We start from the raw sequence: 21,834 nt of genomic DNA, 5'->3' as shown, positions 1-21,834 counted from the left end.
CAGCCCACGCAGAGCGTCAGCCACAGCGTGCGTGGGGGGAAGGCGGCGGAGGCAGGAGCGCAGCCCCAGGCCTGGACACAGCCACTGGCGAGTTCCGCCCCTGCTGGACCCAGCCTGACCCCTGGGGACTGAGGGAGGAGGTGGGACTCGAATTCCTTTCCGTCAGCCAGGGTGAGTGTGGGGGAGGGGTGACGGGCCTTGGGCTGACCCCAGTCACTACCACAGGCCAGTGCTCAGCCCAGGACAGAGGGACAGGTGGGGGCAGAGGGGTCCTCCAGGGCCGCTAGTCTCTGCACCCAACCATGGGTGCCAGCGACAGCCCTTCCCCCCGTATGCCCGGGGACCAGGATGGTGCCGACAGGCAGACAGCACAGCAAGGCCTCACCTGGCCGCTGATGTCGGAGACCAGCCCCAGAGGAATGAGGCACTCCGGCTCACTGGCCTGTCCGGCTTCATCCACAAACACATGAGTGAAGTGTCCGACTCTGGAGCCAAAGACATACGTGGTCGCCTCGGTCAGCGTCCCTGGGGCTTGGTGGCCAGCCCGGGAGGCACCCACAGCTCATCAGGAGACTGAGTTCCCGTCCCCACTGGACCCTACCCCACACGCCTGTTTCAAAAGACTGAGAGGGGACAGGTGAGAGGCTGCACGGTGGGGAGCTGCTGGGCGGCCGTGGTCCAGGCTGGGGACTGCCGCCCACCGCAGGGGCCTGGGCTGGAGCCCCGCTCCCTCAGGCAGAAGCTGGGCGACCTTGGGCAGGTCCTGCTCCTCTCTGTGTCTTGGTTTCCCCAAGGTTCCGGGCGGAGTGCGACAGGGTAAGCTGGTCAGGTGGGCACTGGGCGACATTCCCACGTGGGGAGACTGCCCGAGTCATGCTCTCGGCTGGAGCTGCTGCCGCCAGGACAGCCTTGGGCGGAGCCAGGCCTTGAGCCCCCAGCCATGGACGGAGACCCCAGCGCGGGGCCCCTGCTCACGTGGAGCCGCCAGCAGTGTTGGGCCCGCATTGCCCTGACTGGCCGTCAGCTCGCTCAGGCACAGGCCTGAGTCTGTGCATCTCAAATGAAGGCCCCCCCGCCTGCCCCGCCCCAGGATGGGCAGCACACTCGTTTTCTACCTCACGCCCCGTCTCTGCTGGAAAGCTTAACAGTAGGTACCTTCCTTGGAACATAAGCACTTAAACTCTGGATCCCGAACGGCCTACGGTTCCTTAGTTTCTTCCATGAGACTGGGCCGTTTCTGCTCACACCTCCTCAGCCTCCCGAGGCCCCCGCCCCGCCCCGCCCACTGAGTGGTGGTCCTGCCACGGTCCCCTCGGCCCCTCCTGTCCCTCCAGTGAAAAAAGGTGCTTCCTGCCTCTGGTCTGGGTGCCACCTGCACGCTCCCTCCTTCCCCACCCTCTGGGATCGCCCTCCTGGAAACCTTGGGGCCCTGTCACCCTGGGGTCTCAGCACAAACCCCCCTTCCTTGGAGGAGCCCCCTGACCTGCTGTCAGGACAGAGGCCTCTCCCGCTGCCCCGCCCGCCACGCTCACCGCACTCCGATCTGGTAGAAGAGGCCGGCGCTGCTGCAGGTGCTGATGATGATGCGGAAGCGCGAGGCCTTCCAGATGTCCTCCCCGTCTTTGCAGTACGCCTTGATGGCCTCGGCGATCGTCTGGGGGGTGGGGGGCAGTTTGTTTTCAAGTTACTAAGTGTCTTTAATTGACATGATCACAAAGTCGGAAGGACTCCTACAAGCTCACTGTCCTGCTCCACTTCTCAGTTACGACTAAGTAACGACGTAAGATTGTCTTCTTAAATAAAAATACTTGTATTTTCTTATCAATTTAGTCCCCATTTTATCGACTCTGGAGCCATGAATGTAACATATAACCCTGCAGATCCTTCCCCGAAACATTACTTCTAACGTCACCCATTTCCTAGCTTTGGTCTCCGGCTAATTAGCCCTTCACCTACAAGCAAACCAGCTGAGCTGCCCCCAGACCCAGGAGGGACTGCAGCTGTGAGGGAGGGGCGGCAGCAGGAGCAGGACAGAGGCAGGCTCACCTCCTCGAACCTGCAGGTGGCGTTCACGCGCACCATGGTGCCCGGTCGCAGCAGGCAGCTCTCATGCAGCCGCAAGCACACGAGGTCGGCGGCGCTGTTGGAGGGCGCACAGACCAGAATCCGGCTGTCGGGCAGGGCATGGTACACCTTCACCAGGCACAGGAGGCGGCAGTCAGCCTGGGGCCAGTCCCAGCAGTGACGCCCTCGCCATGGGAGCAGGTGGTGGGGCCCACCCGCCTGCAGGAGGGCAGCTGGGCGCTCTGCCTACGTGTTCATCCGCAGCCCCAGGGGGGCAGCGCTACAGGCACACACGCCCACACTCGCTGCAACACAGGCGGGCCTGCAGGCACCTGCAGACCATCCTGTGACGGGCGAGCGGCTTACTCTCCTGAGAACGGGAGGCTCCCTTCTAAACCCGTGAAATAAGCTTTCACACCCTGCACAGCCCGCAAACAACACCAGACAGACTTAGCTAAACAGAAGCAGCTGGACCTTGCAAGCTCTGATTCACATGTAAACAGACACAGAATTTCCGCCACGCACCTCCCGCCCCCCCCCCGCCAAGCTCACGGGGACCGCGCGGCCTCCGTCACCTGTAACACAGCCTCGATGATGGTCACCGTCTTCCCAGTGCCAGGAGGCCCGAAGAGGACGTACGGGAGGGGGCGGCAGTCGCCACTCAGGATCCTGCGCACGGCCAGCTGCTGGTTCTCGTTGAGCAGGGGGTTGAAGAACTCCTTCTCTCGGGCCCCCGGGGTCTGCAGCTCATCGCCTGGGTCCAAGGAGGCACAGGGTCAGGCAACACCCAACAACCCGAGCAGCTGGGCACAGAGACACCAGCACCGGCCCTGGGAGGCCCCGGGCAACCAGTCGGCGGGGCGCTCCCGCAGTGCCAGGGCCTGCGCAGCTCGGGAGTCAGCGTCTGAGAGCAAGTGGGGCCTTCCCGTCTCCCCTTCACGGCAGCAGCGACAGGAAAGGCCACAGTCGGAAGTCTCTGTCGTGACCAGAGTGTGGGCTCATCTTCCCGTCACACAACTGTCTCGACCACCCCCGACCCCAACAGCGAGCCGCTCAGGGGCCTAGTCCCAGTGCGGTCACCGCCCCCAATACGCACCCAGGTGACTCGTCTCTGTAGCCAAGGCCTCCGGTCGCCGTGTGTCCTGGGCACCCGCCTGGCTCGTCTTGGTGGCAGGCTCAGGCTGATCCTTGTCAGCTTCCCTGTTCTAGAAATAATCACCACCCCCCCCCCCCAAAAAAAATTTGTGTTTGCAGGGTCTCAGTTTAAAGAGAAAACGTAGCCGTCACCCCACGCAACACTGGCTTGGTGTCCTGGCACGGACCACAGGTCACACCTCCTTTTAAGCGTGACAAACACACACAACAGCCGATAAAACGCTGCGACACCGTTTATGTTTCTCTTCTGAGTTACCTTTCCCAAGAAACTAAGTTGCTAAGTTTGTGAAGACGGCTCCAAAACAACAGCCTTCCCTTCAGCTCAGCGAGGGCGCCTCCTGCCCAGCTCGGCGAGGGCGAGCCGGAGGCCAGCCTCCTCTGCCGGGGGCGCCGAGCGTGCAGGGCAGGTGACGACGCTGAGTCTTGGCCCCCGAGGTGAGCCAGTGCTGCTCTGTCCACGGAGCGCAGGGTCCTGCCCTCGGAGCCTCTCTGCCTGTGACCCCCCTCCCGGGCTGGGAGCTGCAGGCACAGGGCCTGCCGCGCTTGCTCCGTGCAGGACGCCTGCCCTGTGGTGCCGATGGCAGCGTCTGAGGCTCTGGCTTCACGTATTCTGTCTGGAAGGCCAATCCATCCCTGAGTCCACCTTGCTCAGGTGTGCAATGCCCTCCAGTTTACCTGCCACCAGCCAGCCCATGAAAGACAACGCTCTGCACTTGAAAGTATAAGGCTTAGCCCATGCGGAAGGCGAGCCACCTAAATGGTGCAGCATCGCAGCCTCGAGACCAGCAGGCCGGGCGGGACAGGGTGAGGCCTCTGGTCTGTGGACGAAGGACAACACGGATCCACACGACACCCAGCAGGGACCCGGTGGAACCTCTGCTCCCTCCTTCGGGGCTCCTGTGGCCGCGAGGCACTAACCCCGTAACGACGGCCTTTCTGGAGGGGCTGAGCATGGTGAGAGGATTCCTCAACATTGGGTACAATTTAAAAACCTGTGCTTAGTATAAGCTTAAAACGTGCTCACAAAACTAAATCACCCCAGCGCAGGGCCCTCGGAGACACGCCCACCGTGACAGGAGGGTCTCTGTCAGTGGACACACGACCAAGAACAACCCCTTTGCGTTCACCCGGAAGACACGTGCAGAGCTGCAGACGGTGCCTGGCTCCGACGGACACCACCTCACCGTTCAGAGACTGGACTGTTTAAGCCAAGACCCAACTGCCTTCCTGACGTTCACAAAGACCAGAACGCCGGCCATCTGCAGGGCGACCCGTCAGACACTTCCAAGCAAGAGTCGCCACACGACGGCTGCCTGACGTACGCAGCCCCCGCTGCTCACTAAACCACCTCGCAGTCTCGGGTCCCCAGCGCGGTCCTAACCGTGCCTCGGGCCACCCGTGACCCACCCCCACGCCCGCCACGCCGAGCGCTCCCGCAGGCCGAGTCGCGGCAGGTACCTCGGGGGTGGGCTGCCCGTCGCTCTTGCCGTCTCCTGCACAGTTCCAACTGCCTGTCACTTGGGGAGACTGTAAGATGACTTCTTCTGGAAACAACACTTTTAAAACAAGAAAGGGCAACAAGGCAGGTGTGACCGAGAAGCGTCAGAAAGATGCACAAGGAGACAAAAGGCTGCAGCAGCCCCGAGTCCCCGTGGACGCAGCCACAGCTACGCCAGCCCAGCGCGTGCTTGGGAACAGAAGCCGTGGTTTGTCTACTTGTAGGTCCAAAAGGAATCCTATTAAGAGGGGAGAACAGAGGGCAGTGGCTTTATTTTCAATAATCTAAGGGTTACTTTTACAAAGTTGAAATAAGACAACACGGAAACTTCCCAATAGGAAAAACAACACTGGAAATCAGTTTCACTTTTTTTTTTGGTTACTCCTCACTTGAGGATATTTTTCCCATTGACTTTAGAGAGAGTGGACGGAAGAGAGAGGGGGAGAGAGAGAAATACTGATGTGAGAGACATCCACCGGTCGCCTCCCGCACACGCCCGGAATGGTGCAGGGAACCTGCCACCCAGGTACGTGCTCTTGACTGGAAGGGAACCCGTGGCCCTGCAGTGCACAGGCCGGCGCTCTAACCGCTGAGCCACCCGCCAGCCCAGCTTTCCTTCCAACACGTGAGGGAGGGGACTGCTCCACGCCACGTGCACTCGAGGCTGAGAGAACCCGGGGCGTCACGGCTCGCTCCACAGCAACAGTACCTTTCACTCCCAAGTGGCTGACGTGCTCAAGTGCAAAGTGACACCGTCTGCTCGTGGTCCTGCGGGGAGAAGACAGCACAACCCGCTGTCGCGGCTGCACACGGGCCAGCGCGGGGCTGGGCCTGACCGCGACCGAGTCCAACGCTATGCACTCTCTACAAAGCATGTGGAGGGACCGCTGGCTCCCCGGTTCTCACGGCACCAGAGGCCGGGAGGCTGGAGGACTGAGGGGGGCACCAGGGTCAGTTTCATAGGAAAATCCAAATGTCGCACCAACAGGATAGCATAGACTCCTTTCTTTCCAGGAACGTTTAATGCATGAGGTGGACAAAGAGGAAAAAATAAAAACACAGTGTGAAGTGCTAGGGAAATGTTAATATTACTGTATCAACCAGGAAGTAACCCTATATAATAAAAGCCTAATATGCAAATCGACCCAACAGTGGAACCGGTCACTACAATGCGCACTGACCACCAGGGGGCAGACACTCAATGCAGGAGCTGCCCCCTGGTGGTCAGTGCGCTCCCACAGGGGGAGCACCACTCAGCCAAAAGCCGGGCTCACCGCTGGCAAGTGCAGAGGCTGTGGCGGCAGCGCTAAGGAGCAGCGAGCAGGCTGGCGGTAAGGAGCCGGGGTCCCTGACTACAAGAGGGCGCAGGCAGGGTTGAGGGACACCCCTCCCCCCAAGTGCACAAATTTCGTGCATCGGCCTCTAGTTCTGATTATAAAAAATTACCCCCTTGAAATTCACTGAAAACAACTGTTAAAGGAAACTGAGCTACAATTTTAAGAGTTTTACAACAATTGACTGGCACCGGGCAGCACCCAATCTTGCAGAGAGAGGGGCTCGGAGGATTGGCACCGCTGGGACCGTTACAGGCAGCGCTGGCGGGAACAGGGACGCTGTGCTGGGCAATACAGTGCTCGGTACAGAAAGGTCACTTCCTTTAGGGGACATGACATGCATGGCCCACCGGGCAGACCCCTCGCTAGAGCTGACCCTGACGGACCCAGGCACTCCACCCCTGGAGGCGCAGACGCTGCGAATCAGCCAGGTCTTGGTTTGGTGACGTGGGGCTCAGCACAGCGACTCCACTGGGGGCCTGGTGTCTTATTTTTTAACACAAAAGAACGAGTAAAAAATGAGAAATAAAAAGTCTACCTTCAAGGAAACAAGATGATCAGAGCTCCAGCACAGATGATGAAGGATATTCAACAAAGCACATCTGGCCTCAAACCAGCAATGGCCCAGGAGCTGAGCCACAGCCTCACAGAGCCTGGGCCACACCCACACTCTGCCAAGTTCACACCTGGGCACCTGGAGAACCAACTGATGGGGGACAGCAGGGTGCAAGGGGGGTGCTCCAAGGGCAGAAGAAATCTTCAGGACCCATCACAGCACGAAATCCTGGGAGGGGATGTGTGAAGCAGGAAAAATGGCACCTGAGGGTCCTGGTATGAGGTCCTAGCAGCTCCACGCTGTCCCTTCAACAAAATCTTGACCAAGTTGCCTGGGATACAATCAACTCCAAGATGAGAGCCACCAGAAAAGAACCATCCTAGGACTTAGGAACTTGACCCTAAGAAGGACAAAAACCATAAAGCAGATGGATTACAGAGGAGGGGCTGAGAGAGGGCCTGGCTTGTGCCCCCAGTGAGAGCTGCCCACACGCGCGTGCAGGGTGATCCCGCGCCTGCCTCTTCAGAGACCAAGCGGAGAGACCCAAGACAGTGCCCAGCAAGGAGGTAACCCATCAACCTGCAGTTCAGCCCTTTACCCCAACAGCCTGAAAAACACTAAACTGAAGGAAGAATTCACCAAAATAAAAACATCTCGTTGTTCATTCTGGGCACACGAAAAAGGGTTGATACGAAGTCACCCAGTTGAAATGCTTCGAGTTACTGAGGCTGAGTAAAAAATAACACCTGCCAGGAAGACAGTGATTGTGGAGCTGGACAGAGACCGACCAATTCCCTACATGGCAGGTCCAGGACAGCGAGAGCCCAGGGGTAAAACCTAGAGGTGTCTGCACAGAGGAGGGAAGCACGAGGCCAGATGAGCAGCGGGGTGGGAGGCAGCACGTCGCAGGAACAGGGAGAGGAGAACGGGGCTGTCTCCGGGCTCAGAGGAGAGGCTGCCCTCCCCTTGGCCCACTGTCACACGCAGACATGGGTGTGTCCACTGCTTCACCGTGACAGCAGAAACCTGGGCACCAAGTGTCCAGTAATAGAGGAGTGGCCGAGTCCCTCCGAGAGCAAGGCCTAGAAGACAGAGGAAGAAAGGCCTCGATTCAAGGACCCACGTCCACCCGAGAAGCAGAGCAGCAGATGGAGTCCCGAGCGAGCAGAAGACAGGACACGGCAGAGATCAGAGCCAACGCAGAGACGGAAACGAGCTGGAGACCGAGAGCCAGATCCGTCCCAGATGAGGTCACATGCACAACCCTCCAGCCACACTAACGGGGACGAGAAGACACAAACACCCAGGATCCGAGACGAGAGGGGCACCGGGTCAGGTCCTACAGATACAAAAAGAAAATGATTTTGTGCAAATAGACAACGTGATGGAACGCAGAGTCCGCAGAAGGCAGGTAAGGCCAGAGCTCCCTCTACGCGAGGCTGAGGACTGGGCGCTTTATCCACAGAAGAGACGGAATCTGTAGTCGGGGAGCTTCCCACAGAGAGAGCGCCAGGCCCAGAAGCCTCCATGGCCCACCCGCCAGGCCCACATCCCTGCCCCGGAGACGGACGGGAGGTGCCACTTCCCAGCGTATGTGAGGCCAGCGTTACCTCGATGCCCAAATCAGAAAAAGACACTTCGAGAAACCACAGGCCGACGCACCTTAGGAACAAGAAGCGACAGTGAATAAAGTCTCAGCAAGTCGGCCTCGCAGCAGGTGACAGGCAACACCGCCACAGCAGGGGTGGTGCTCATCACCTAACTGGCCATCTCGACAGACAGACAGGAAAACCACACGTCCACCCAACGGAGACATGAAAGCCCAGCAGAATCCCTCATCCACTGTGGCCTCAAGCTCTGCAAACTAGGGACCTAGCGCCTCAGCCAGACAGAGGGGCCCCGCTGGGCACACACAACCCACTCACCACCTCTTCCCCACTGTCTCCAAGCTCCAGCCCCGCCATGAGGCAAAAGCAAACAAAAGCACCAAAATACACCCAGAGAACAAAGGAGGAAAACTATCTCTACTTGAACTTTTTATGGGTTAGACGGGGATTGCAGGCATAGAAAACCCCATCTAACCCATAAAAAACACTGGAAACACTGAGTTTAACAAGCTCACAGGACACAAGATTAATATACAAAAACCAACTGCATAATAAATCCTAGCTACAAGCAACTAGAAACGTATTTTTCATTTGTTTTTATTTTATTTATTGATTTCAGAGAGGAAGGGAGAGGAAGAGAAAGCCAGAAACATCAATGCTGAGAGAGAATCATTGACTGCCTGCCTCCTGCACACCCCCCACTGGGGATCGAGCTTCAACCCAGGCAGGGGCCCTTGACCAGAATCAAACCTGGGACCCTTCAGTCCACAGGCCGATGCTCTATCCACTGAGCCACACTGGCTAGGGCCAAGCAACTAGAAATTGAAATTACTGTTTACAACTGCATTAAAAGTTTCTTAGAGAGTCAGGGACATGTTTGACAAAAAATATGTAAAACATGCACAGTGAAAAGTACAAAACATTATGTAAAAAATGAAAAAAGACCTAAGTAGATGGAGAGAGACAGCACTGAAGAATCAACGCTGCCCCAGACAAACCTCAACAGCGTCCGTCTCAAGCCCAGGCGGTTCCAAGATCCACACAGACACCCGAGCTCTCGGCAAAGACGGGACCTAGTGGGAGCCTTGCCTACCCGACTCCAGACACAACGTCGGGGCGGACAGACCCCACACGTCAGGGCAGTGCGTTTCATGACGGTGTCAGGAGACGCACGGAGAGAGGGCAGGGCTCACCACACTGGTGCTGGAACGAGGGGTAGGCACGTCCCCAACCTGGCATCATTGGTAAAAATGAACTCAAACTAGACCATGGCCCTCAATGTAAAACTGAAAGCTGCAGCATTTTAGAAGAAAACACAGGAGAGAGTGTTTGTGATCTTGCATGAGGCAGATTTCTGAAGTGTGTCACCAAAGTCATGAAAGAAAAAACTGATCAACTTCCTTAAAATTAAAAATTTCTGCTCCTCGAAAGACATTAAAAACAATAAAAACCCAAGCCACAATCTAAGACAATATTTGCAAAAAACATACCTGATAAAGGGCCAGCTTAAGAACGTGTGCTCCACCAACTGCTCAGGTACCGGCCGTAGTGCATGGTGATGAGAACTCACACAGGACACCGAGATGCACACGCACACACAGGGCACCGAGATGCACACGCACACACAGGACACCGAGATGCGCACGCACACACAGGACACCGAGATGCACACGCACACACAGGACACCGAGATGCACACGCACACACAGGGCACCGAGATGCACACGCACACACAGGACACCGAGATGCACACGCACACACAGGGCACCGAGATGCGCACGCACACACAGGACACCGAGATGCGCACGCACACAGACACGCGCACACACACACACACACACACACAGGGCACCCAGACGCACTGGCAGGGGCCCTGAGAGCAGGCAGCTGGGACACGGGGGAGCAGAAGCGACCCCTCAGCACCAGCCTCGGCCACGTCTCCTCCTGCAACACCGATGCTCAGGGGCCAAGGCAGGAGGCGCCACCATCAAGAAGGGAGACAGGTGTGGGGAGGCGCCAAAAGCATTACCTGTTGTATGTAAATTCCACGTCCATAGGCTCAAAGTTATACGCTTGTTCAAATTCCGGATTCAGCTTAAGGGTCACATCTTCTTCGTGGATCTAAAGGAGAAACAAACAGCGTAACTTCCATCCTTCGTACCCGATTCCTTGTGACGGTCTCGTCTGTCTCTGCGGCACATGGTGACACACCCCACAGATCTGAGGGGCCACCGGGTGTAACAACCATCACGGCGCCCACCCCACACACGCGTCCCGATTCCCCTCCCTGGCTCCGAGGGTCTGCACACCAGGAACACAGCCACGGGGCCAGGCTGTCCTGGGACCACCCCTCCCAGTGGACCCTCCAGCCAAACAGATCCTGCAGAGAGTGATCCTGGACCAGCGGGAGGAAAGGCGTTTCTGAGGAGGCCCAGGGAGAGGTGCGAGGACTCCACTGGCCGGGCTCTACTAGGTGGACCGGTTAATAATCCGGATTTTTGTCACTAGATGGAGTTACACTCATGTTGATATATATGCGATTTGATACGTATGCTCTTTTGTCGTATTGACAAGCTTCAAAACTTCATATGTCAAATTTTCTGAAGGTGTTAGTATCATAGATATTTTTACGCTTAATATTTCTGCAAGTTGTTTTTGAGTTTGACACGCATCTTCATCCAGTAATGCTTATAATTGTTGGTCTTCAAACTTTTTCAGTTGACCTGGGCGTTCTTTGTCTTTCACATCAAAATTATCACTTTTAAAGCATTTAAACTAGCGTTCACAAGTATCTTGAGATAGAGCATGTTCACCATAAGCTTCCCAAAGTATACGATAACTTTCAGCAGCACTTTTGTTCAAAATAATGAATTAAAACTTACCACAAATGCTTTTTTGGCATGAAATTTGACATTTTTAGGCATAAAAATATCTATGATGTTAACACCTTCAGAAAATTTGACATATGAAGTTTTGAAGCTTGTCAATACGACAAAATAGCATACATATAAAATCACCTATATATCAACACTAGAGGCCCGGTTCAAGAAATTCATGCACGGGGGAGGGGTCCCTCAGCCCGGCCTGCACTCTCTCCAATCCGGGACCCCTCAGGGGATGTCCGACTGCCTCTCACAATCCGGGACCACTGGCTCCTAACTGCTCGCCTGCCTGATCACCCCTAACTGCTCCCTTGATCGCCCCTAACCACCTCTGCCTCGCCCCACACCCGGGACCCATGCTTCCCTTTCTCTGGCTGGCCGCAGGCACCCAGGACCTGGGCTGGCTTCGCCTGGGCTGGCCGCAGTCGCAAGGGACCGTGGGTGGGCAGCTTCGCTTGGGCCACAGCCACAGGCACCTGGGATTGCGGGGCGGGCAACTTGTCCCCCTCCCGGGCCGCAGCCTGGCTGGTCCCCATTCCTCTCTCCCCAGTGTTGAGTGTCTGAGCCGTTACAGTGTGAGGGCGTGATGACCATTTGCATATTAGCTCTTTATCATGTAGGAGGATATGTGATAAATTTTCATCTATTGGGAAAATCTGCATCATTAACTGGTACACCTCGTAGCCTGGGGGTGCTGGGCGCAGTGTGGCGGGGTCAGGAGGCAGGGCGGGGATCACCGCAGGAGCCCAGTGGCCCTCTGGGGAAGCAGGCCGCCCAGCGAAGGCCCAGGTTCCCCAGACTGAGGAGGAAAACAGGTCATGATCAGAGACGGCCAAGACATGGTGAGCATGTTCCCCGGAGTGAGGTCAGCACAGCCGCATCGGATTCAGGCCTGGAGGACACCACAGACACTGTCACTTACAGAAACACAAAGACGAGGTATGAAGTTAAAGAGCGGGAAGACAAAAACAAGGGAGCCCAAGACCCTACCGAAATGACAGGGCAGCTTTCCTAAAGCCAACAGGCCATTCAGAAACCTGGAGAAGAACGCGAGCAAAGGGAGGAAAGGCGAGGCCACTCCCTGACTCTGAGACGCACCTGCTCTGTCCTGGGAACCCTCCCGCCCGGCAGCCTCACCTTCACCACGTAGCCGATGTACTCAACGACGTGCCCATTGTACTCCTGCGTTTTCAGAACCAGCTTGTCACCTAGAGAAGCACAGGACCACGTGACCACGGCAGCACATCAGAGGACACACCACTTCACGTGATGTCAGGGACAGGAGACAGGTGCCGAGTCCCTGACCCGTTTTAAGTGACATTCTAACCCAAACCAAGAAACTGAGCTAACGGGACCACGTGGCGCCCGTTTAAACCGCTCCTCCGGGCGGGTCCACACCCACCTGCGTACAGGGAAGGCCGGCTCTCAGCCAGCCCCGGGACCTCCAGCACCAGCAAGTCCCCGTTCCTCTTCAAGACGACCCCGCTCATGTTATACTCTTTCAGCTCTATCTCGGCGTGGATCTCCTCGAGCCAGAGCAGAGTGGACAGCTTCTCCTTGTAGTTTGACATGTTCAGAAGCTGAAAGCGACGAGCCAGCCAGTGAGCGCAGAGCACGGGGAGCACCCCATGCCCCGGAGACAGCAGCTGACATGCCAGACGGGAAGTGAGGGCTGCAGTGACCACAGGCCGTGCAGGACAGCGGTCCTGAGGCGGGGCGTCTCAGTGAGCCCCACCACCGCCCCACGGCGACCTGGGCAGTTTGCAGAGCCTGGCACAGGGACAGCACCCGGAGCTGTGTGGCCTGGGTGGTGAGGAGGTGGAGCTGATTGTTCAAGGAGGCCTAGGCCAGTGGTCGACAAACTCATTAGTCAGCAGAGCCAAATATCAACACTACAACGATTTGAAATTTCTTTTCAGAGCCAAATTTTTTTTTTTAATATATTTTATTGATTTTTTACAGAGAGGAAGGGAGAGAGATAGAGAGTTAGAAACATCGACGAGAGAGAAACATCGATCAGCTGCCTCCTGCACATCTCCCACTGGGGATGTGCCCGCAACCCAGGTACATGCCCTTGACCGGAATCGAACCTGGGACCTTTCAGTCCGCAGGCCGACGCTCTATCCACTGAGCCAAACCGGTTTTGGCGAGAGCCAAATTTTTTAAACTTAAACTATATAGGTAGGTACATTCTCATTAACTTAATTAGGGGACTCCTAAGGCTTAGGAAGAGCCACACTCAAGGGGCCAAAGAGCCGCATGTGGCTTGCGAGCCGCAGTTTGGCGACCACGGGCCTAGGGGGCAGTGCAGAGAGATGCCCGGCACTGCTCAGGGTGTGGGAGCAACCTCAGAGGACAGGGCTCCCAGCCTCGGCGGCCTGGGCATCGGGTGCACTGCGGTCGGAGAGGGACCCTCCTGTGCATTGTAGGATATCTGGCAGCGCTCCTGGCCTCTACAGCACCCTAGTTGTGACACCAAAAACACTCCAGGGGGCTAACTGTCACCTGTGGAGAACTGCCGGTTGAAGGGAACAATTCCCAGAGCTCCCACAGGGCCAGGACGGTGGCCGCCAGCCCAATGCAGCCCATGCACTGTACTGCCCTGGGCAGGGTCAGAGGGCACCAGCCCCCAAGTGCACCTCTGTTTCCACCGAGCAAAGCTTTAATGCAGAAAAGTATCCTGCTTTTCCAAGTAACTCAACTGGGTCCCAGAACTGAGCTCAAGAAGGTAAACTCCAGGATGTCGGGCAGCCACATGAGACCTCCGGCTGGAAGGCGGCACTTGAGCCCGAGGAGGAAACACCCAGCCCCACTCAGGAGACAGGACGTGAGAGCCGTGGCAATAAGCGTCGTTTATGTTCAAAAAGGCGAGGAAGACTGAGCGTGTCAAGCACAGACAGAGAAGACAGAAGAAAATGAGTGGACTTGAACCTGTCGAAACCCAGCGCAGAGGGGAAGTGGCGAGAGAAAAAGGAGCAGAGCGCCAGGGACGGGGCGGGAGGGAAACCATCAGCCACACAGCCGAGCAGCGCAAAGAACCCAGGAACAGGAGGGAACGGCACCAAGGCACGTGGTCCGTTAAGTGTCGTAGACCCGGCGACAGAGCCATCGCAGACGCAGCAGGAAGGCCCAGCCTGTGTGTGAAGGGCAGAGGCAGCAGAGCAGCTGAGCCGTCAGAAATGGCTCGGGGGTGCAGCCTCCTCAGACTTTTCCAGACACAAAGCCAATGAGCACCCAGGGGCACCCAGAGGCCGACAGCACCAGGAAAGGTCAGCGTGGAGCCTTTCTGAACGCCTTACCGAGCACTGGTTACGGAGCGTAAAAACGCCAAGACGCCTCACGGAGCTCAAAGCAGACGCAGAAGTCAGACTTCCGACAACGTCAGCAAAAACGCCACGGAGAAGTGGAGGGCGCCCGTGGGGCTCCCGCCTGGCAGCTGAGGGGCTGGGGCTCAGGCCCTAACCTGAGACTATTCACCCCAAATCCAGTGACAGCTAAAGAGCATTAACGACCCAGCTCCTCAGGGAAGCCGCCACACCGGGGGCCCGCCTCAGGCCGACACCCCTTCTCCGGCAGAAGGCCCGAGGCCACGATGCCCACGACCAAGGCAGCCTGCACCAGCTCCTACCAGCTCCTACCTCGGCGAGCAGCGGCTGGAAAGTCAGGATGTCAATCTTCTGCTCCACACACTTCTTCAGCCGGTCGGGGATGGGGTACTGGGGAAGGAAACTTGGAAGCTGGCGTCTTGAGTTCCTTAAGGAAGAAATTCAGTTGGAAATGATTCTTCGTCACAACATCTGGCACAAGTTCCTCGGTCACCACAGGAACAACGCAGCAGCCGCGGCCCCGTCAGCGGGCGCCAGCATTTACTGGGGGCATCCTCCCCGCTGCAGCAGGGCGGCCGGTGCACAAGACCCTGGGAACCAGGGGGTCCGCACCTTGACTGCTGTGCCTGACAGGGCGTGACTATGGGAACCGCAGCCACGGCCGGCCGCAGAGCGCGCTGCTGACGGCTGCTCCGCCCAGGCCTGACTCCGCTCTCGCCGGTCACCCTCCAGCTCTGCCTCCCTGGCAGGGGCTGCCACTGGGAGTCGCCACCACTGCTGTGGGCAAACCTGACGCAGCAGCACGATGGCCGGAGGGGCACTCGGAGAGGAGGCCAGGGAAGAGCGGATGTCACAGCGCCACACGGTGCGGCTGCCGTCAGATCACAGGTGCACCTGACGTGGGTGAGGGTGGCGCCAGCACTGCCCCCTTCTTGGGAGACAGGCTGGGTGTGGGGAATACAGAGGTGGCGGGGACCTGAGGGGGTGAAGAGGCGGCCGGGGCGTAGCAGGTCCACTTCCCCGTCCTCACACGCACGGTGGGCTGCACCCCGGCCGCCCTGACAGTTTTGTATGAACACACCGTCCCCCAATAAAGGGTGGAAAGAGCCCCCCCACCGCCTCCCCTCAGCCAGCGGTCACCCCGCGAGTGCACGCCAGGCCACCCACTGTCCCTCCTGTCACGGTACCTTTTCTGCGTGGTCACGACAACCGTCGTTTTCGCTGGCGCCGGTGCCGGGGGGCTCTTGGACTTCTTCCACAGGAAGGGCTCGCGCACGGCAACCAGGGCCTCCTCCGCGCTCACCACGCCCACGTCCAGGACGCGCCCGATGAGGCAGCTGGAGAAGCAGAGCAGGAGGAGCTCCTTGCAGCGGCCAGCAGTCCTGCCAGACAAGACATGGCCAGCGTGGGCCCCCGTGCAGAGGCAGCCAGGCTCCCAGAACAGGATCCTTTGTTTTTAACAATTCTCTCACAGGGAAAGGGACTTTCCACAGTGACGACGCAACACATCCCCAGACAGTCAAGCACCCCAAACAGCCACCTCTGTAACCGTCAAACCTCAGAACAGTTTTCCTAAATTTCCATCGGAACCGTCTGACACGACCAGACACGGGTCATCACTGCTTCCTGCCCGAACTCCTGCTGTGGCCCTGGCCCCCAGTGCGGTCCCCGCCCCACATCCTCACAGGATCCCAGGGGTCACGGAGAGGGGCTGCGGCACACGCGCTGGCCGGGCTGAAGGAGCCCTGAGGTCCCCATGGTTGGACACTGCTGGGCTTACAGCGAGGCAGGGACGCACTCACTCACATCCACGTTCACAAAAGATTGACGATTAATTAGCAAATGGAGATGGCAGACTGCGGCCACAATGCCCAGCTGACAGGCGCCCAGCAGGCAGTGGAAGGGGCTCAGGACGTGTGGAAGCAGAAGAGGCAGCGGCGGCCCAGGCTGAAGGCGCCCAGCTGTCCTCTCACTCACAAGTCAGGGAAGGGGGTCATTGCCTCACAGCGGAACTCACTCAAGCCACCGTCTCCACCAACGCGTTTTCTTTTGAGTCTGTCCCATCGAAAGAGTTACAGATACTGTTTATAAGGGCCACACACGGGACCTGAGAGATGCATGTGCCAACGTCCCAGTCAAACCCCTGAAAACCCAGCAGCACGTACTTGGCCTCACACGTGACCACAATCAGGGCTCTTCCTCCGGGAGGGATGAGCCCGCTGGGCTCAGGCTCCGTGACCTGCCTCCTCCAGCTGCCCTGTCCGCTGCCTCCCTCTTCTCCTTTGCAGGCACAGTCATCTGAGAGGGGACAGGAGACCCAGCGGTCAGCTGCTGGTGGCCGTGGTGGCGGCCTGTGGACTCCAGCGCACACGCACAGCCTATCACCCAACAGGGGACAGAAAGCCGACAGCAGGCAGCCTCCCCTGTTTGGAAGTGTCTGCAGGAAGCAGCATGTCCAATGCACTTCTGGGGTCGCCAACGACCTTGGTCCCTGTCCTCAGCCCCGAATCATCAGAGAACTCGAACCAGAGGCCACGGCATCGAGGCCCCTGGGTCCCCCGACCGCCCGGGGCCCCGTCCACCTGGAGAGACCGCTCTGTTGTGGGCCACGCTGCCCTCTGCCATCTGATAGGTTTTGTCTGGGCAGCTCTCCCGCGTCTCAGGGTCGGGAGCAGGCGCTGGGGGGCCGTGCTGGGTCCCCCGCAGCAAGTGGAACCGGAACTGTCTGGTTCTGTCCCAGCCGGCCAGCTTGCAGCTGACCAGCTTCTGCGGGACGTCTCCTTTATTCCTGCACAAAGGGAGCTGCCGTCAGCAGACAGGACTTCCGAAGCTGCTGCTACTGTGAAATAGTTCAAAGGAACTGGTACGTGGTGGCTGCAAATACCTTCACGAGCATAACTAAGTTTTGTGGCGAACACTTTCGTAAAGGAAAAACCAACGGGGCAGGAGAGTGAAGGTTGTTCTGTAGGATCTTAACCCCCAGCTGGAAGCACGGCGGGGAGGGTGGGACTCACTCGATGCAGACCACCAGGCTCCTGCTGGCCCCTTCCCGCAGCGTGCCGAAGCTGGTGGCCCTCGTGACTTCCAGGCCGCCCTTGTTCTGCAGCAGGAGGGCCTCGCAGGTCTCCTCGGAGGCCTCGGCGGGGGCGTGGTCTCTGGAGAACCCCACAGAGTGTCAGTCACCTGCAGGCTGCCGTCCCAGGCTCTGCCCCTGCCCACTGCCTCTCCTCCCAGGCCCCCAACACCAGGTGCAGGGCCAGCTGCTGGGTGAGGGGCATGCGCCCAGAGGGACGGACACCGGGCTGGTCCTGGTGCCAAGGACCCGCAAGGACACAGCCACCCCGAGAGTGAGTGACAGTCCTACAAGCTCCAGAGAGGAGGCGAGGCAGCGGTGACACCGCGAAGGCGGTCCTGAGCCTTGGGGGGGTGGGGGGAGGGCGGCTGTTGATTATTAGGGACAGCAGGCTTTCTTTCTTTCTTTTTTTTATAAGTGAGAGGGTTCTCTCCCCTACCCAGACCCCTTTCCCTTTATTCCAGACACTGCTCACCTGAGCACTGCCTCCAGGAGGCCCATTAGGCACACGCCCGCCTGCCCGCCCACCTGCGGGGGCACTCAGAGTGCAGGCCTTCAGTCATGTACACCTGGGCATTACCAACCCACATGCAGATGCAGTGGCATTCTCACCACACCAGTGACCCCCTCTGCTGGCTGCTGCCCCTCCAATTCCCCATCTACACAGCCCCCGCCTCCTCTCCTGCACAGGTGCCAACAGGACCGTGGCCGCGGGGGCAGCACTGGAGCCGCTGGGTCTCTGGGCTGCTCAGTTGACCTCTGTGATGGACAGCTGAGGTCAGGAGTGAGTCGCAGGGCTCCCCCCCTCCCCGCCCCCGTGCAGATGTGCAAGACAGTGGGAAGCGCAGGGTATGCAGCAGGGCCGACACTCGCTGGGCACACACAGTGGGCACTCAGATTGGTGGCCGGATGGTGGTCTGAGTGGCTGCCATTGTGGCATCTGGATGCACGTCAGAGAAAACAGCTCAGACAGGGAGCCGGGGTGGGGGTAGGGGGTGGGGGACAGCACATCCTGGCAGGCAGAGCATGGCCCTCTCGGTGCCAGGCCCGCTCCTGTGGCTGGGACAGTGCTGGCACACAGGCAGCGGGCCCTGACCCTGTGCTGCCCAGACAGGGGTCCAGCCAGTTCCGTCCCCCCCAGCCCCCAGCCCCTCTCTGAGGGGCGGTGAGGACACCGAGACCAAGGATGGGGCCAGCTCGCAGCCAGCCCAGCACTGCGGGCGGGGCCTCCCCATCCCCGGGAAGACGGCTCCCTGAGGCAGACGAGGGAGGAGCCTCGTGGAGCAGGCCTGGGGTCAGTCACTGGCCAGGGAGGACCAGCAACCCCTGGACGGCTGCCCAAGGAGGCGGAGCAGGAGGGACCGACCATTGCCAGGGGCCTGGCTCGCACCCACCACTGCACACGGCCACCACCCCTCCGAGAGCGCAGTTAGTAAATCACCGCGTGCTGAGGTCGGCGCTAGAACACATGGATCCGGACAAGACCATGACCCTGAGCTGGACAGGAGGGGCCAGGCTGGAGTGACAGGCCGCACCAACCACGCCCACAGCCCAAGCACACTCAGTCTGTCCCGCCCGCCGTCCTTCCCAGGATGAGCGTGCGTTTAGTGAGATGGGGTGACAGCAGCATGACGGGGGCCTGTGTGGTGAGATCCCTGGAAGTGGGTGCTGAGGAGGAAAGGCAGGGAGAGGCGGTGCTTCACAGCGGAGCCCACTGCCTGGGGAGGGAGGCCATTGGCGACGCAGGAGGACACAGACACGAGTCAGTCACGTAGGAGTCGGCCATGTCATGTGCCCACAAAAGGCCAACGTGCTGAAGAATCACCCAGGCCAGACCCAGGGCAGGAGGGAGCCTTCCACTCGACCTCCGATCGAGCACCATCGACTCCTGTGGGAGACGCCTCCCGCCCACCACCACCCACCCGGACGGGGACGCAGACGGCCGCTGGGCTAGCGCAGGGCACTCCCACCCCCAGCCAGCGGGCCTCACCGTCTCCTCACGGGCGTCACGCACAGGGCCCTCCACATGTAGCAGGACTGGCTGCTCTCCACCACCACGGTGCTGACCATGTCGTGCCTTCGCGGCACGTAGCCCTCGGGGAGCTTCAGGGAGTCCAGGGTGAAGAAGACACAGTCGTCGATCACCCCGTTTCTGCCACAGAGGCTGGAAATGCAGACCTGCGGGCACAGCGTGCAGACGGCCTCACCAACCTCGCCTGGGGGCCTCGGGGGGAGTGAGGACCCTGTTCTCGGAGCAATGCCCTGAAGATAACGCAGTGTGGGGGCCTCGGAGCCACCCCCACACGCCCAAGTCCTGTACCCCACTGCCCACAAGCAGGGCAGGGCACTTAGGACTAAACCAGGACAGCACACTGGGTGGTCTTCTCTGGCCAACACTGAACCCGACGGGCAACTCACCCAGTGTCCCCCGGGGAACCGGGACCAGCGAGGGCCAGCACCTACCTTGTCCACACGCTTGTACCGCAGCGGCTTCACCGACAGGGCCTCGCTGCTCCACGTGCCCGGCCGGATCCAGTAGGTGGCCTCCACCCAGTCTCCCTTGCAGGGCTCGAAACCTCCGAGGCAGGAGGGCAGCGTCACCCAGGGCCGTCCCCCCGCAGTGTCCAGCCCCTCGGAAGGGACAAGGCACTGGTGCTCTGCCCACAGGGACACTGTGACCCTGAGTCTCCTGCAGACCCACCTGGCTGCAGGGCCTCCTCCCCTCAGCCCGACTCTCCCTGCCAGACAGGCCCACGGTCAGGCAGCCACGAAGCTGGTGCGCAGTCTCGGAAGCCCATCTGGTTTCAGAGATTCCCCATACTTTTCATTAAAAACCCCAGGTATTAGCAGCAACACAATCAGCTCAGTAGCAGACCTGTCATCACCTCCACCTTCTAGAACAGTGGTTCTCAACCTTCCTAATGCCACGACCCTTTAATACAGTTCCTCATGTTGTGCTGACCCCCAACCATAAAATTATTTTCGTTGCTACTTCATAGCTGTAATGTTGCTTCTGTTATGAACCGTAATGTAAATATCTGATATGCAGGATGTATTTAGGCGACCCCTGTGAAAGGGTCGTTCAACCGCCAAAGGGGTCGAGGCCCACAGGTTGAGAACCACTGTTCTAGAAGGTGTGGGCGCATGTGTGGTGGACAGTTTCACGACACCCTGTCCCTACCACCTCTGCCCAGATGCACGGAGTGCCCCTCCCACTTAGGGACCCAGGGTGCTGGGGACGAGGGGAAGTGAGGGCTGGCAGCTAGGTCTCTGCCAGCTCAGGTGGGGAGCAGGCAGTGCCCCGCCAGCCTTGTGGCATGCCAGGTAGCCGTGCGGTGGCCGGTGCCACGGCCTGCAGGGTGCAAGGTGCCTGCCCCCTCTGGCAGGCTGGGAAGCTCAGTGGCATAGGATGCAGTCTTGACACAAGGCAGGGAGAGAGCAGTCTGGGCAGGATGGCTGTGGTGCCTGGTGTAAAGCCACCACCAGATACAGCCTTTTGGTTCTTTTGCAATAAGCACTTCCGACAGCAATAGGCCCAAAGGACAGAGCACGGAACTGGACCCCGAGCTGTTCCTGTGGGAGCTGGTGATGAGCACCCTGTCCCAGCCACCAGCCACCTGTCAACTGCACTTGGGGGCTCCCAAGGTTAGCAGTCAAGGCTGCTCCCAGCTTTCATGGCCGTCAAGGGGACACAGCCGGCTCCCAGCAGGATGAGCTGATGTCCACAGCCCAGGTGGGGAGTCCCACGCCTACCTCTCAGCAGGCACTCTGCAGGGCCTGGGGCTGGAGTTCAGCTCAGAAAGCACCTCCCCGCCCACCCCCACCCCCCCACCGTCCTTCCCACCGCCCCCCTCCCCAGCTCTGCCAGTTCCTGCTGGGTTCCCAATGGGATGGTCTGCGCAGGAGGAAGAGCCACTGTCTCGGGCCCCCTGTTGCTGCCCTCCTACCACTGTGCCCAGCAGGCTCCCCAGACGCTGCGAGTCACACTCAACTGAGGGCACCAACTTATTTCTTTAGGCATGAAAACAAAATCTGAGATCAGCTCAAACAAGTGCGATCACACACGGACACGTGCTCCTGGGAGGTGCAGGTTCCCCACACCCCCTTAAAGCGTGCGAAGTGCCTGAGAAATAGCAGTGCCCGTGTCCGAGGCAACACTGACCATGTGAAAGGAGCAGTTGCTCAGAGACGATGGCCGCATTCCACAAATGAGCACAAACGATAGCATGTCCAGGCCAAGACTCTCAACATACAAAACGCGCCCCCATCTGAGCCTCAGGGACGCACTAACCACTGCGAATCTATGACATAACAAACAGAAAACCTGCTTTTTCATGTG

General features: G+C 58.9%; 1 protein-coding gene across 1 annotated transcript in view; it reads right to left on the bottom strand.

Annotated features, from left to right (window-relative positions):
• Positions 1 to 21,834, bottom strand: part of MOV10L1 (Mov10 like RNA helicase 1) — a 32,954-nt gene that overhangs the window by 7,273 nt on the left and 3,847 nt on the right. The window contains exons 4-20 of the mRNA XM_070408041.1: positions 19,959 to 20,071; positions 19,486 to 19,673; positions 17,437 to 17,577; positions 17,005 to 17,210; positions 16,588 to 16,720; positions 15,610 to 15,804; positions 14,735 to 14,849; positions 12,499 to 12,676; positions 12,234 to 12,304; positions 10,244 to 10,335; positions 5,427 to 5,485; positions 4,678 to 4,775; positions 3,161 to 3,269; positions 2,640 to 2,818; positions 2,047 to 2,193; positions 1,533 to 1,654; positions 386 to 485 (exon numbers count right to left, since the gene is read on the bottom strand). Coding sequence (XP_070264142.1) covers positions 386 to 485; positions 1,533 to 1,654; positions 2,047 to 2,193; positions 2,640 to 2,818; positions 3,161 to 3,269; positions 4,678 to 4,775; positions 5,427 to 5,485; positions 10,244 to 10,335; positions 12,234 to 12,304; positions 12,499 to 12,676; positions 14,735 to 14,849; positions 15,610 to 15,804; positions 16,588 to 16,720; positions 17,005 to 17,210; positions 17,437 to 17,577; positions 19,486 to 19,673; positions 19,959 to 20,071 — 2,246 coding nt within the window. The remainder of the gene's footprint in view (positions 1 to 385; positions 486 to 1,532; positions 1,655 to 2,046; positions 2,194 to 2,639; positions 2,819 to 3,160; positions 3,270 to 4,677; positions 4,776 to 5,426; positions 5,486 to 10,243; positions 10,336 to 12,233; positions 12,305 to 12,498; positions 12,677 to 14,734; positions 14,850 to 15,609; positions 15,805 to 16,587; positions 16,721 to 17,004; positions 17,211 to 17,436; positions 17,578 to 19,485; positions 19,674 to 19,958; positions 20,072 to 21,834) is intronic.

Source organism: Myotis yumanensis, unplaced genomic scaffold, assembly GCF_028538775.1.
Source record: "Myotis yumanensis isolate MYYU_CA2020_CCGP unplaced genomic scaffold, mMyoYum1.0.hap1 SCAF_3, whole genome shotgun sequence".
In the NCBI taxonomy this organism is placed as follows: Eukaryota; Metazoa; Chordata; class Mammalia; order Chiroptera; family Vespertilionidae; genus Myotis; species Myotis yumanensis.
Note: the sequence above shows the minus strand (reverse complement) of the source record. Positions and strands in the feature narration are given on the sequence as shown.